At 49.5% G+C, this 14,510-nt stretch overlaps 1 protein-coding gene across 4 annotated transcripts in view; it reads left to right on the top strand.

The window, feature by feature from the left end:
• Window positions 1-14,510, top strand: part of vcla (vinculin a) — a 51,143-nt gene that overhangs the window by 32,049 nt on the left and 4,584 nt on the right. For all 4 annotated transcript variants that reach the window (XM_031578639.2, XM_031578637.2, XM_031578638.2 and 1 more), the window contains 12 exons: window positions 1,806-1,896; window positions 2,504-2,651; window positions 2,956-3,109; window positions 3,819-3,994; window positions 6,438-6,628; window positions 7,216-7,415; window positions 8,347-8,475; window positions 8,783-8,932; window positions 9,126-9,234; window positions 9,396-9,698; window positions 10,214-10,338; window positions 10,547-10,732. In XM_031578639.2, the coding sequence (XP_031434499.1) occupies window positions 1,806-1,896; window positions 2,504-2,651; window positions 2,956-3,109; window positions 3,819-3,994; window positions 6,438-6,628; window positions 7,216-7,415; window positions 8,347-8,475; window positions 8,783-8,932; window positions 9,126-9,234; window positions 9,396-9,698; window positions 10,214-10,338; window positions 10,547-10,732 (1,962 nt within the window). The remainder of the gene's footprint in view (window positions 1-1,805; window positions 1,897-2,503; window positions 2,652-2,955; window positions 3,110-3,818; window positions 3,995-6,437; window positions 6,629-7,215; window positions 7,416-8,346; window positions 8,476-8,782; window positions 8,933-9,125; window positions 9,235-9,395; window positions 9,699-10,213; window positions 10,339-10,546; window positions 10,733-14,510) is intronic.

Below are 14,510 nucleotides of genomic sequence, written 5' to 3'. Positions count from 1 at the left end.
CATTTGAAATGAACGAGGAAATGAAACGAAGTCTGCCTGGCTGCCAATGATGATGCTTCAGTCAGCAGCTGTAATTGGCTGTGATGATGCTTCAGTCAGCAGCTTTAATTGGCTGTGATGATGCTTCAGTCGGCAGCTGTGATTGCCTGTGCTCGTTATTAGGATGTCGTCAGAAAGCAGTTTCTAATTTGAGGGCCTTTTTCTGTCTGCCTTTGTCTAATCGATATGTTTATATGTTTCTAATTTCCCTTTGTCTAATTTATATGTTTCTAATTTCCCTTTGTCTAATTGATATGTTTATGTATTTGTATTATATTATTTATTCCTAATGTCCCTCATCTCTCTGCCAGTCAGTCCATTCTCTCCTCTTCTCTTTTTCCATCCTTGTCCTTCTCTCTCAATCATCCTCTTTTTACTTCTCTCTCTTTCATTACCTCCTCCTCTCTCCTTATCTCTCTCTCACTCTTTCTCTCTCTCTCCATCTCTCTCTCTCCTGTCTCTCTCCCTCGGTCCCTCTCTCTCTAACTATATCGCTCTCTCTCTCTATCTCTCTCTCTCCCCCTCTCTCTCACTCTATCTCTCTCTCTCCATCTCTCTCTCTCTCCTGTCTCTCTCCATCGGTCCCTTTCTCCTTCAATCTATCTCTCTCTCTCCCTCTTTGTCCAGTCTCTCTATCTCTCTCTCCTGTCTCTCTCCGTCGGTCCCTCTCTCTCTCTCTCTCTTTCACTCTATCTCTCTCTCTCTCTCTCTCCAGTCTCTCTCCAGTCTCTCTATCTCTCTCTCCTGTCTCTCTCTGTCGGTCCCTCTCTCTCTCCCCCTCTCTCTATCTCTCTCTCTCTCTCTCAGAGTAGGAGTGCAGTAGAGCCTAAAAGGGTGATTATGTGCTCTGCTGCTGTTCTCATCTCTCACACAACCCAACAATGCCCTTCAACAGGGGCAAAACTCCTGCGCACACACACACACACACACACACACACACACACACACACACACATATTCACACACACACACACACACACACACACACACACACACACACACACACACACACACACACACACACACACACACACACACACACACATGAACATGTATATGTACGCAAACACATATGTAGTACCCTAAACATAACACTCATGTTAGAACAGACCTCACCTTCAGTTCAGTTCCATCTAGAGAGGGTAGGTTAGTGGAGAAAGAATAGACAGAGTCCTCTTCCCCCTCTCCTCCTCTTCCCCCTCTCCTCCTCTTCTCCCTCTCCTCCTCTTCCCCCTCTCCTCCCTCTTCTCCCTCTCCTCCCTCAACCCCCTCTTCCACTTTTCCTTTGGTTTTCTTCTCTCTCTCCTTGTCAATCTCTTTTCTTTCTCCTCTCTCTCATTCTATGTGTTCTCTCCCTTTCTGTCTAATTCTCTCTCTCCCCCTCTATCTCTCTGTCTAATTCTCTCTCTCCCCCCCTCTATCTCTCTCTCTCCCTCTCTATCTCTCTGTCTAATTCTCTCTCTCCCCCTCTCTATCGCTCTGTCTAATTCTCTCTCTCCCTCTCTATCTCTCTGTCTAATTCTCTCTCCCCCTCTCTATCTCTCTGTCTAATTCTCTCTCTCCCCCTCTCTATCTCTCTGTCTAATTCTCTCTCTCCCCCTCTCTATCGCTCTGTCTAATTCTCTCTCTCCCTCTCTATCTCTCTCTCTCCCTCTCTATCTCTCTGTCTAATTCTCTCTCTCCCCCTCTCTATCGCTCTGTCTAATTCTCTCTCTCCCCCTCTCTATCTCTCTGTCTAATTCTCTCTCTCCCCCTCTCTCCTGCAGGATATGGAGGCGATGAAGCGGTCTCTGGCTCTGATTGACTCTAAGATGCCCGTGGCTAAAGCCTGGCTCAAAGACCCCAACGGCATGCCAGGTAAGACGACCCTGATTCCTCATCAGGGGGGGGGTGTAATTAGGGTTAATGAGGCCTGGACTAAATTGGAGATATAGTTATTTGTTGTAGTCTACATTAACCAAATTATTCTAAATCACCATGCTCTGTGCTGTGAGCAGTTTGTGTGTGTGTGTGTGTGTGTGTGTGTGTGTGTGTGTGTGTGTGTGTGTGTGTGTGTGTGTGTGTAGATTAGAATAATCTGTCTTGTATATTTATGCCAGTGATGTAGGAGGAAACGCAGACACACATAGCAGACTCATCTAACCAGACAGACAGGAACCAGAACATGCTGTATGATGGCCTTACTGATGTTCACCATTTCCTCTCTGACTATCTCCCCTCCTCCTCCCATTCTCCTCTCTTCTCCTCCTCTCCTCTCTCTTCTCCTCTCCTCTCTCACCTCCTGTCCTCTCCTCCCCTTCCCTCTCCTTTCCTGTCCACTCTTCTTCTCATCTTTCCCTCTATTCTTCTCCTCTCCTTTCCCCTCTCCACTCATGTCCTCTGTTCCTGTCCTCTGTTTTTTCTCTCCTCTCCTCTGTCTTCTTCTCCTATCCCAACCCCCTGCCTGTGTCCTCCGCTCCTGTAGGGGAGGTTGGTGAGCAGGCGGTGCGAGTCATCCTGGATGAAGCGGGGAAGGTGGGGGAGCTGTGTGCTGGGAAGGAGAGGAGGGAGATTCTGGGCGCTGGGAAAGCCCTCGGCCAGATTACCGACCAGGTGTCTGACCTCAGAGCCAGGTACGTTAAACACACACGCACACACATGCACACACACGCACACACATACACACACACAGACACACACACACATACACACACACCCACATACACACACACACACACACACATACACATACACACACACCAGCTCCTGCTTATAATATATGCAAACACAAACTTGGTGTATGAGTTTGTTCATCCAGTGTGTTTATGTGTGTGTGTGTGTGTGTGTGTGTGTGTGTGTGTGTGTGTGTGTGTGTGTGTGTGTGTGTGTGTGTGTGTGTGTGTGTGTGTGTGTGTGTGTGTGTGTGTGTGTGTGTAGAGGGCAGGGCCCCACCCCGGTGGGCATGCAGAAAGCAGGGCAGGTGGGTCTGGGTCTGGACATGCTGGTGGGGAAAGTGGATAACGCAGCACGCAAGCTGGAGGCCGTCATCAACGCCAAGCAGGCCATCGCCAAGAGGATGGACGCCGCGCTGGTGAGATCTCACCTTATGTCGCTCCCTCTGCCTCTCCTTCTCCCTCTCCCTATGTCTCTCCCTCTTTCTCTCCCTCTCTCTGTCTCTCCCTCTCCCTCTGTCTCTCCCTCTTTCTCTCCCTCTCCCTCTCTCTGTTTCTCCCTCTTTCTCTCCCTCTGCCTCTCCCTATTCATTTCCCTCTCCCTCTTTCTCTCCCTCTCTCTGTCTCTCCCTCTCCCTCTGTCTCTCCCTCTTTCTCTCCCTCTCCCTCTCTCTGTTTCTCCCTCTTTCTCTCCCTCTCCATCTCCCTGTTCATCTTCCTCTCCCTCTCCCTATTTCTATCCCTCTTTCTTTCCCTCTTTCTTTGGCTACGCTGTCCTTTGTCGTCCTGTATAAAGCTGCAAAGGTTTGTCAATGTCCCAAGGTTTATCAGTGTCTTAAAGTTTGGTTGGGGTCTTTAGACCGGTCAGCATTTTAAGGTGGTCATTAAGGTCGTTCTCATGATAAAAAAGGACCCCTGGATTTTCCTATTCTGTGGCATTAAGCACACATTCAAGACTCTAGAGGAATGTGGAGGCGTGGCTTACTGCACCCTGAGAACACCTGCTGATGACCCCTGCCGTTGACCCCTACATTAAAGGGACAAGTAAACGTCACTTCCTTTTGTGTGAGTTGTGCTTCCTGTCGTATAAAGCTCACTTCCTGCGTGTGGTGTGTGTCTTGTGAGCAGAGCTGGCTGGCGGACCCTAACGGCGGTCCGGAGGGGGAGGAGAACATCCGGGCGCTGCTGCTTGAGGCCAAGCGGGTCGCAGACATGTGTGAGGACCCGCGGGAGCGCGACGACATCCTGCGCTCCATCGGCGAGATCGCCGCACTCACCGCCAAACTGGTGGAGCTGCGCAAACAGTATGTCTGTCTGTCTGTCTGTCTGTGTGTGTGTGTGTGTGTGTGTTTGTGTGTGTGTGTCTGTGTGTGTGTGTGTGTGTGTGTGTGTGTGTGTGTGTGTGTGTGTGTGTGTGTGTGTGTGGAATTGCATCTGCTGAGGAGAGAGTTTAGGAATAGAGCATGTGCTTTCTGGATATAAAGCACACACTCATCTGCTGTGTGTGTGTGTGTTTATGTGTGTGTGTGTATGTGTGAGAGAGAGAGGGACATTTGTTGCTGATTGCTGCTTCCGCTCTGTGATTGGCTAGATACGAAGGATAGCAACCTGAAGACTCATCAAACCGGGGCCAGATTAGTGCCAGATTAGTGCCTGTCATATCACACAGACACAGGTCATATCACACACACACACACACACACACACACACACACACACACACACACACACACACACACACACATAAATACACCACATATACACAAGCACACACACTCATACACAGTCACACTCATGCGCACACACAATCACAATCACACACACACACACACACACACAAAACCACAAACCACATATCCTTTAGCTGGATTGCTGTCTCGCTGGCAAACTGATCTAGTGGCGTAAACAGTACTTCACCTGAGAAACAGATAGACACAGGCTTATATGCAGACACACACACACACACAAACACAAGATCACCAGATTTACCGTCAAACTGATGAAGCAACTCAAACCACACGTCAGTACTTCACCTTCAGCACACACATATAAATGCAGTGTATGTGTTTATATCTTCAACAACACGTGAGCTTGATACAATGGGATAACCCTCAGCAGGGTGACGGGCCATCCAGGCTGTTTGTAGATCATGCGCACGTGATGTGGAGGTCACGGAGAAATGCTACTGATGACATTTAAGATGCCTAAGGCCAGTGTGTGCGTCAGGCTAAGATGACCTATCTGATACCGGAGCCGGCACGGTACTTTCCTCTACCGGATCTGGTCCTGTCCGGGCCCTGCTTCTGCTTGGCTGCCTTCTGTCCTCAGATGTATCTCTGTGTAGATAAGGCAGCCGGTAAACTGGGCAAACCAGCTGTGTGACTCCACCCCTGAGTTATTATCAGGCGTTATCAGGAGCCACCCTGCCGCACTGGACAGACAGGACCCTGCTGGCCTGATGGGTTCGGGTGTGTCCATGTGTCACATGTGGAGAATTACATTGTTACTCTGTCTCTCCATCCAAGGAAGAAACTGTCTTTGTCAAGCCTTATACATGGTTGGTATACCCAGCTGGTCTTAAGCCTTATGCATGGTTGGTATACCCAGCTGGTCTTAAGCCTTATACATGGTTGGTATACCCAGCTGGTCTTAAGCCTTATACATGGTTGGTATACCCAGCTGGTCTTAAGCCATACATGGTTGGTATACCCAGCTGGTCTTAAGCCTTATACATGGTTGGTATACCCAGCTGTGTATGGTCTTAAGCCGTATGCATGGTTGGTATACCCAGCTGTGTATGGTCTTAAGTACTCTTTACTGTACTGCTGTAGTTGCTGTTTGTATTCTCCCAAATTATGAATTGGGATGGATTATTCCTAAGTACTGACAATAAATGTGGTGATGTAAACTGATTATATACTACTTTATAATTTAGGGTAATGTGCTGGTGCCATCAGCTACAGAGTTAGTGGCGCTAACTGCTAGTTTCTCTGTGTAGACCGTGGCAACAGAGCTACTGGGTCCCATGGTTAGCAGCTGTAGCAATGCTAACTGCTAGTTTCTTTCTCTGCAGGCTGCAAGTGCAGGGGCGTGTGTCAGGCAGGTGGCTGGCCCTCCCAGAGTGGGTACGGTGCCTCAGGTGTTTAAAGTGGGGCGCCCGGCCTACAGGCCACAGCAGGTGGAGAGACTAAGTACAGATAAACTCTGCTGCTATGCCCTCTAGTGGTGGATCTGGGGACTGTAGCAAAGTAAACTCCTCTGGATACATAGACCTGCTCTCAGAAATCTAAATTCATTCTGCTGCGCTTGTCTCTTATTTCCCCTGGTGGTGCATTTGGGTTCTGTGGAGAGACCGACTAAGTACAACTAAACTCTATTGCTCTGCTACGCCCTCTGGTGGTGGGTCTGGGGTCTGACTCAGCGCAACTAACCTCACTCTGCTGGGCTGATTGTGGGAGTGGCCTCTCAGTCAGGCTCATCCAGGTGCTGGGAGGTGTGTGCGCTGGTTTTGTCACACGCTCGTGGATTATAATGTGTGTCTTTCCTCTCCTCTTTTCTCTCCTCTCTTGTTCTTTCACTTTCTCTTGTAATGCCTCTTTTCCCACTCTGTTCTTTTTTTTCCTTCCCTTCAAACATCACTTTCTCTCTTTTTTTCTCTATTTCACCTCTATCTCTCTTTCTCCTCCTCTCTTGTGTTTCCTCAATTCATCTCTCTCTCTCTATCCATCTCCCTCTGTCTCCCCCTAGGGGTAAGGGGAACACCCCAGAGGCGCGTGCGTTGGCGAAGCAGATAGGCGAGGCGCTGCAGACGCTGCAGGTGAAGGTCAACCGCGCCGTGGCCAACATGAGACCCGCCAAAGCCGCCGTCACGCTGGAGGGCAAGATGGAGCAGGCCCTACGCTGGATCAACAACCCCAACGTGGATGACAACGGAGTGGGTATGGAACACACACACACACACACACAAACACACACACACACACACAGACACACACAAACACACACACACACACAAACACGCATACACTCTCTCTACACATACACACACACTCTTTCTTTCTCTTTACAAACACAGGCAAACACACACACTCTCTCTCTATCTGTCTCTACACACACACACACACACACACACACACACACACACACACACACAGACATGATCACACATACACTCTCTCTACACACACACACTCTCTCTCTCTCTCTCTCTCTTTACAGACACATGCAAACGCATACTCTCTCTCTCTCTCTCTCTACACACACACACACACACACACACACATGCACACTGTCACTCTTCCACAGTGGAGCTGATGAATGGTCCCAGCAGGAAACTAACCCAAGACTCTTCCATAACAGTTGAATGCCTCTAGCCTCAAAACACACAAAATAGCTTACTACACTACCACCACACACACTACCACCACACACACTTACACTCACACTGACTATTTCTCTCCCTCCCTCTGTCCCTCTGTCTCACCTCCTTCTCAATCTCTCTCCCCCCCCCCCCCCCCCCCCCCAGGTCAGGCAGCGATCCGGGCTCTGATAGCGGAGGGGCGTCGGCTGGCGAGCTCCCTGCCGGCTCCGTACCGGCAGGACCTGCTGGCCCGCTGTGACCGCGCGGAGCAGCTGATGATGCTGCTGGCAGACATGGCCGCCCGTGGGGAGGGGGAGACGCCGCAGGCACGCGCTGTAGCCGCACAACTACTGGAGTCACTCAAGGTAAGGTGACACACACACACACACACACATTTTACACAAGAGAGATTGGCATCTGTGCCCAGGTCTAGGAGAGATTGGCATCTGTGCCCAGGTCTAAGAGAGACTGGCATCTGTGCCCAGGTCTAGGAGAGACTGGCATCTGTGCCCAGGTCTAAGAGAGACTGGCATCTGTGCCCAGGTCTAGGAGAGACTGGCATCTGTGCCCAGGTCTAGGAGAGATTGGCACTGTGCCCAGGTCTAGGAGAGATTGTGTGCGTCTAAGTCAGGTGAGCCCTGAGCTGAGGGCTGGGGTGGTCTGAGACTAACTGCCTCAGTGTGTGTTTATTTAATGTGTGTGGGTGAGTATTTATTTAATGAATGTGTGTATCCATATCGGTGTGTGTGTGTGTGTGTGTGTATGTGTGCACGCATAATGCTGCTGTTAAGCTGTTAAAGAGCTCCATCCAGTGGCATCAATGGATACTGCAGCCTGTTTAACAGAATGCCTCAAACATCACAGTACTTTTGGGCAGATGGGAACTCAACCACTCAAAGGAAGCCACACACACACACACACACACACACACACACACACACACACACACACACACACACAGACACACACATACACACACTCACATCCCTACACACACACACACACACACACACACCATGGCCACCCACACTCAATAACTATTGAATACAATGATGTGTAATTGTTGAATGGACATGGCCAGACACACACACACACACACACACACACACACACACACACACACACACACACATACACACACACACACACACACACACACAGACACACACATACACACACTCACATCCCTACACACACACACACACACACACACACACACCATGGCCACCCACACTCAATGACTATTGAATACAATGGTGTGTAATTGTGTTAAACTGTGCTGTGTTGTGCTGCCAGGACATGAAGGCTAAGATGCAGGAAGCGATGACTCAGGAAGTGTCTGATGTCTTCAGCGACACGACCACTCCCATCAAACTACTGGCTGTAGCTGCCACCGCACCCCCAGAGGCACCCAACAGAGGGGAGGTGCGTTTATAGACACACACACACACACACACACACACACACACTCACACACATACACATGAGACATGCACATGCACAAACACACACACACACACACACACACACACACACACACACACACACACACACACACACACACACACACGAGACACACACACACACACACACGATCCCATCAAATGACTGGCTCTAGTTGCCACCGCCGCCCCAGAGGCACCTAACAGAGAGGAGGTGCGTTTATAGACACACACACGAGACACACACACACAAGTGTATGTGTGTAGTAATAATCGTATGTCTTGTGCAGGTGTTTGAAGAGCGGGCCTGTAACTTTGAGAATCATGCTAACCGTCTGGGTGCCACCGCAGAGAAGGCCGCTGCCGTGGGGACAGCCAATAGGTCGACAGCAGAGGGCATCCAGGCTGCAGTGAAGTCAGCCAGGGAACTGACACCTCAGGTACACACACACACACACACACTCTCTCTCTCTCTACACAAACATGCAAACACACACTCTCTCTCTCTCTACACACAAACATTCAAACACACACTCTCTCTCTCACTCTACACACACACGTCACTCAGGATGTTTTGCATTAATGTGTGAATAACTGTGTGTGTGTGTGTGTGTGCGTGTGTGTGTTTATCAGGTGGTCTCTGCTGCTCGTATCCTTCTGAAGAACCCAGGAAACCAACCTGCGTATGAGCACTTTGAAACCATGAAGAACCAGTGGATTGATAATGTTGAGAAACTCACAGGTGCAGTAACTGTGTGTGTGTGTGTGTGTGTGTGTGTGTGTGTGTGTGTGTGTGTATGGACAGAGAAGTAGCTTTATGTTTTGAATGATGTGAAGACTGAATACACAGAAATGAACACCAACTAACTGTAACTGTGTAACACATTTTGTGTGCGTGTGTAGCTCTGGTAGATGAGGCCATCGACACTAAGTCGCTGTTGGATGCCTCTGAGGAGGCCATTAAGAAGGACATCGATAAGTGCCGTGTTGCCATGGCGAACGTCCAGCCTCAGATGCTGGTTGCCGGGGCGACGAGCATTGCGCGGAGGGCCAATCGGATCCTGCTGGTGGCGAAGCGTGAGGTGGAGAACTCCGAGGACCCCAAGTTTCGGGAGATGGTGAAGGCAGCGTCCGATGATCTCAGCAGGACCATCTCACCCATGGTGATGGATGCCAAGGCTGTGGCCGGCAACATCCAGGACCCAGGTAAGATAGACAGCACAGGGGAGACAGACAGCACAGGTGAGACAGACAGCACAGGTGAGACAGACAGCACAGGTGAGACAGACAGCACAGGGGAGAGTGTTCACCAGCCGAGACACAGGACAGGTGAGACGGATAGGAGAGGTGAGGCAGACAGCACAGGTCAATGAGCCCAGGTGAGAGAGTGAGCCCAGGTGAGTTCAGGTGAGAGAGTGAGTCGGGGTGAGAGAGTGAGTCCAGGTGAGTCCAGGTGAGAGAGTGAGTTAACAAGTCAAAATTGGGAAGGTAGTTCTAATGTTGTGGAAAGGTGAAGAGATTGTGAGGTGAGCCCAGAGAGTACATCAACCGTATGGGGGGGGGGATGTGTGTGTGTGTGTGTGTGTGTCTGTGTGGGGGGGATGTGTGTGTGTGGGTGTGTGTGTGTGGGTGGGTGTGTGTGTGTGTGTGTGTGTGTGTGTGTGTGTGTGTGTGTGTGTGTGTGTGAATGTATGTGTATCTGACTCACTCTCTCTGTGCAGGCCTGCAGAAGAACTTCCTGGACTCTGGCTACAGGATCCTGGCGGCGGTGGGCAAAGTCAGAGAGGCCTTCAACCCCCAGGAACTAGACTTCCCCCCACCACCACCAGACCTGGATCAGCTGCATGTGAGTTAGACACACACACACACACACACACACACACACACACACACACACCTCCCTCTCTTTCTCTTCTTCCTCTTTTCCTTTCCCCTTCCATCTCTAATTTATCCTGCATTCTTTCTCTTCTTTTTTATTTTCTCTCCCTCCTCTCTTTCTCTTCCTTCTTCCTCTGATGTTATTTTTCCTCCTCTCTTCACCCCCCCCCCCCCAGGTGAACGATGAGCAGGCCCCTCCTAAGCCCCCGCTGCCTGAGGGTGAGGTGCCCCCTCCCCGGCCCCCCCCTCCTGAAGAGAAGGATGAGGAGTTCCCGGACCAAAAGGTGGGGGAGGTGGTGAGTGAGCCCATGATGGTGGCCGCCCGCCAGCTTCACGACGAGGCCCGCAAGTGGTCCAGCAAGGTGAGCACCTCTGCAGCTGCACTGCACACTCCGCCCCACCGGAGGGCGCTATGCAACAAGGCAGATCACACACCACACCACACCACACCACAGGAGGGCGGGTTTAACATGTTTTCCGCACTCCAGATCACAAATTCAGTGCTATCACATCTGTAGCTTAAACTTTAAATACCAGCAGAGACAGCACGACACTGCTCCAGATTACAGTAGTATAAACTCCACACCACATGGGGATGCTGTAACCCTTGTAGACCAAATTACAGGAGTTTATTTTACACACTAATCAGTAGGAGTGCTGCTGCATCTGCAGTGTAATCTCAAAAACAGGTGGGAATGTTTATCAAACCATCACCGTACATGCAGTACAAACTCCTACCACATGGGAGCACCACCATCTGCACCACACAATCCAGAAGAACGATGATCTCGTAAATCACTTCCCTAGTTTGAGGGAAAGATGAAGAGTCTACCAGCAGACAGAACTCAGAATGTCTTCATCCATCCAGTGAACCAGCAGATTTCACCCCATTTCCCTCAGTCTGTTCATGTGTTTGTCAGTCGGAGGAGCCCAAGTTGGTTTGATTTTGGGGAGACATGTGGAGACATGTGGAGACCGGCTTGAACACAACCATTTGTCCTCAGTTCACCTCGGATCTTGACTGGCATGTCTTCCTTTGGTTGAACATCCATGAGATAGCCCAATGTACAGACTGATATGGCATAAAAAAGAGCTGATGTTCTGACTTAAAGTGATTCTCAAATAAATATGCTCGATTCAGCACTTATAATTAGGATTTTCTGTCGTATAAGCTTTCTAGTGAAAAGAGTAGGTTGGCTCGAAGAACTGGATAGGACTTGAGCTTTCTGAACCTTGCGATGCAGTTTGTAACTGGACGGTGTGTTGCAAGTGCATAATACTGACTAAGGGATTGGGTTTACTCTGCCTCCGTGTCCTTACGCCTCATCTGGTAAACCAGTTATCCGTTAAACTTCTTGTGATCCTCTGAAACTGGGAGATCCCACAGGGAAGTTAGTTAGTGTCTCCTCCAGCTGGGGGCCTTGTAGTTAGTGTCTCTTCCAGCAGGGGGCAGTGTAGTTAGTGTCTCCTCCAGCAGGGGGCCGTGTAGTTAGTGTCTCCTCCAGCAGGGGGCCTTGTAGTTAGTGTCTCCTCCAGCAGGGGGCCTTGTAGTATGTGTCTCCTCCAGCAGGGGGCCTTGTAGTTAGTGTCTTCTCCAGCAGGGGGCAGTGTAGTTAGTGTCTCCTCCAGCTGGGGGCATGGCGGGGGGCCTTGTAGTTAGTGTCTCCTCCAGCAGGGGGCCTTGTAGTTAGTGTCTCTTCCAGCAGGGGGCACCATATGGGCATATGGGTCACTGACGGTGGTATGCATCTCACCCAGATCACGGCTGGATCTATCCAGAGTAGGCTATCCGCTGTGCAGGGAACCGCTGTAGGATCTCGTGCGGAAGATCTCTCCCAAATCAGGGCCATAACTGTGCCAGATCATCAGGACTGGAAGTATGAACTCAGCCTCAACAACACAGGATATATGAAGGTTCTTCAATGTAACATATCCTCTGCATTTAGGCCCTCATCAGTTACTATCCTAGATTATGAGGATTTCTGTGCCAAAGAAGAGGGAGAGTGTGTGTGTGTGTGTGTGTGTGTGTGTGTGTGTGTGCTTGTGTGTGTAAATGTTCTTCTCAATATGTCTTCCGTTTGTTTGTGTGTGTGGCATTATGGACTCATCTGTTTATAACACACACTGAAGGTGTTTGTAGACCTCCTGCATCCACCCCTCTGTATTTGTCACTGTTCGAAGGGCCCAAACCCCCACCCATCCAGTCCCTATGTTCAGCCTCCAGCCCGAGTCCCATTTCCAATCCCAAACTAAACCCTAACATTGTATGCAATAGAGTCTGGATATGAATCGTCTTGGTACTCATTTAAACAGTCTATGTGTGCCAAATAAATGGAATTCCTGGGACAAGAAATCCTAGTTCCTGAAAAAAAAAATAGCTCATGAGTCTTCAAAATCTTTTGAGGTGAGTTAATTAGAGAAAGTGGGCAAAACCCAAAGCCTTTAGAGTTTCTTTATACTAGGCGTCCAGTCTTGCCTCACTGTAATCTCACTCTTATGTCGGTGGAGTCACTGATATGGCCGGCAACACTCGAGTCTGACCCCTGCCACACTTGGCCCAGAGAGATGGAGATGCGAAGGATCATGGAACTAAATCTGAGCAAGTGCTGGAACTCCTCAGAAGCACAGAGTTGTGGTCCCCCAGCCAATGAGGAGCTAGCAGGCTTTGCTGCCCCCCCTGTCAGTCCAATAAGAAGCCAGCAGACCCCACTGGCCACTCTTACAGCCACTTGAGGAAGCAGCTCCTCTGGAGTGAAGATCCTGAGAGAGCATTATGATATACTAACCAAAGAGAACATCCTTATTAGGAAATAAACCAGAATAAAAAATGAATGGAAAAGTGCCTTATTGTTGCTGTATTTTTACAGTCTTTTACCTCGCCGGTTATAATCTTGTCTGCACAATTTCCACTCATTGCACCGCCAGTGCTAGAACTAGGATGAAGGCAAACTTTTTTTTTTGTTTGTTTTAAAAAGTCTTTGTGGTTCATTAGTTTAGCCCATAGCATTTCAACTATAGCCTTAGTCTAGCTTGCTAGCAACAGGAATGCTAAGTGGCTCTTTCCAGTGTTGTGGTAGGACATAGATAGCCCTAACAGATCTAACCCCACTAGTGTATATGTCTTCATTCCACTGAGTTTGTGCTTCATTCAATAGCGGTTGGTGGCTAATTTCACTGAGGAGGCAGACTACACAACATGCGCACACACACACACACACATACGCGCACACCCACACCCACACCCACACACACACAGACACAGACACACAGACACACACACAATCCAGTTCTTGTAAGTGTGTCCCACTACAGGATCAAAATGAGTGAAGGTCAATCAGCTGACCTACCAAAGTCTCAGCCAGACTCAACTCAACACAAATATCATCTGGCTTCTATGCACCTAGGATACCATTGTCAATTAGAGCCAAAAAATAGGTGTGGCAGTGCCATATCCCCCTCTCGTTTGGCATTCATTTGGGGCTAGCTTTGGCTAGCCGTTGAACTTTTTGTCAGGATGCTGGAGTTACAAAATTTCCTTTGATAACACAAAATGAACTCTATTCTGATTGGTTGGGGTTTTTTTTCTGAAGGGATTCAAAGCAGTTTTTGTCGTTTTAAGCCTCCCCTTGATGACTGGGTTGGGCTCACACAGTGGACCAATGTCCGCTACACAATAACATCTGGCGATAACCTTACCAAAATTGCAATATTTTTACTGAATAAATACACAGAGAATCTTAGACTAATTGTCATCACAGATAACTCTTTTTCTTTTTTTTCTTCTCAAATTTCCCAGGAGGCATTGCCCCCCTTGCCTCCTCTGAAGAGCTACTGCTTAGCTTAGCTGAACTGAACCGATTTCCAAAAATGAACCGATTGCCAAAACTGAACCGATTGCCAAAGCTGCCCGTCCTCCTCCCGCTTTCTTCTCTTGCCCTATCCCTTCTTCCCTCCTCCACCCCTCCCCCTTCCCCCTCTCTCTCTCCTCTCCTGTAGGTTTCCATCCAGTGCCTCACACTAACTCTCTTCTTCTTTCTCCACGCTGCCCCCCCTCCTCTCCTCTCCCCTCCCCTCCCCTCCTCTCCTCTCGTCCTCTGGCCTCTCATCCCCTCTCCTTCACTCCCCTCCCCTCCTCTCCCC

Source organism: Clupea harengus, chromosome 13 (genome assembly GCF_900700415.2).
Source record: "Clupea harengus chromosome 13, Ch_v2.0.2, whole genome shotgun sequence".
Lineage (NCBI taxonomy): Eukaryota > Metazoa > Chordata > Actinopteri > Clupeiformes > Clupeidae > Clupea > Clupea harengus.
This window is presented reverse-complemented; position numbering and strand designations above follow the sequence as displayed.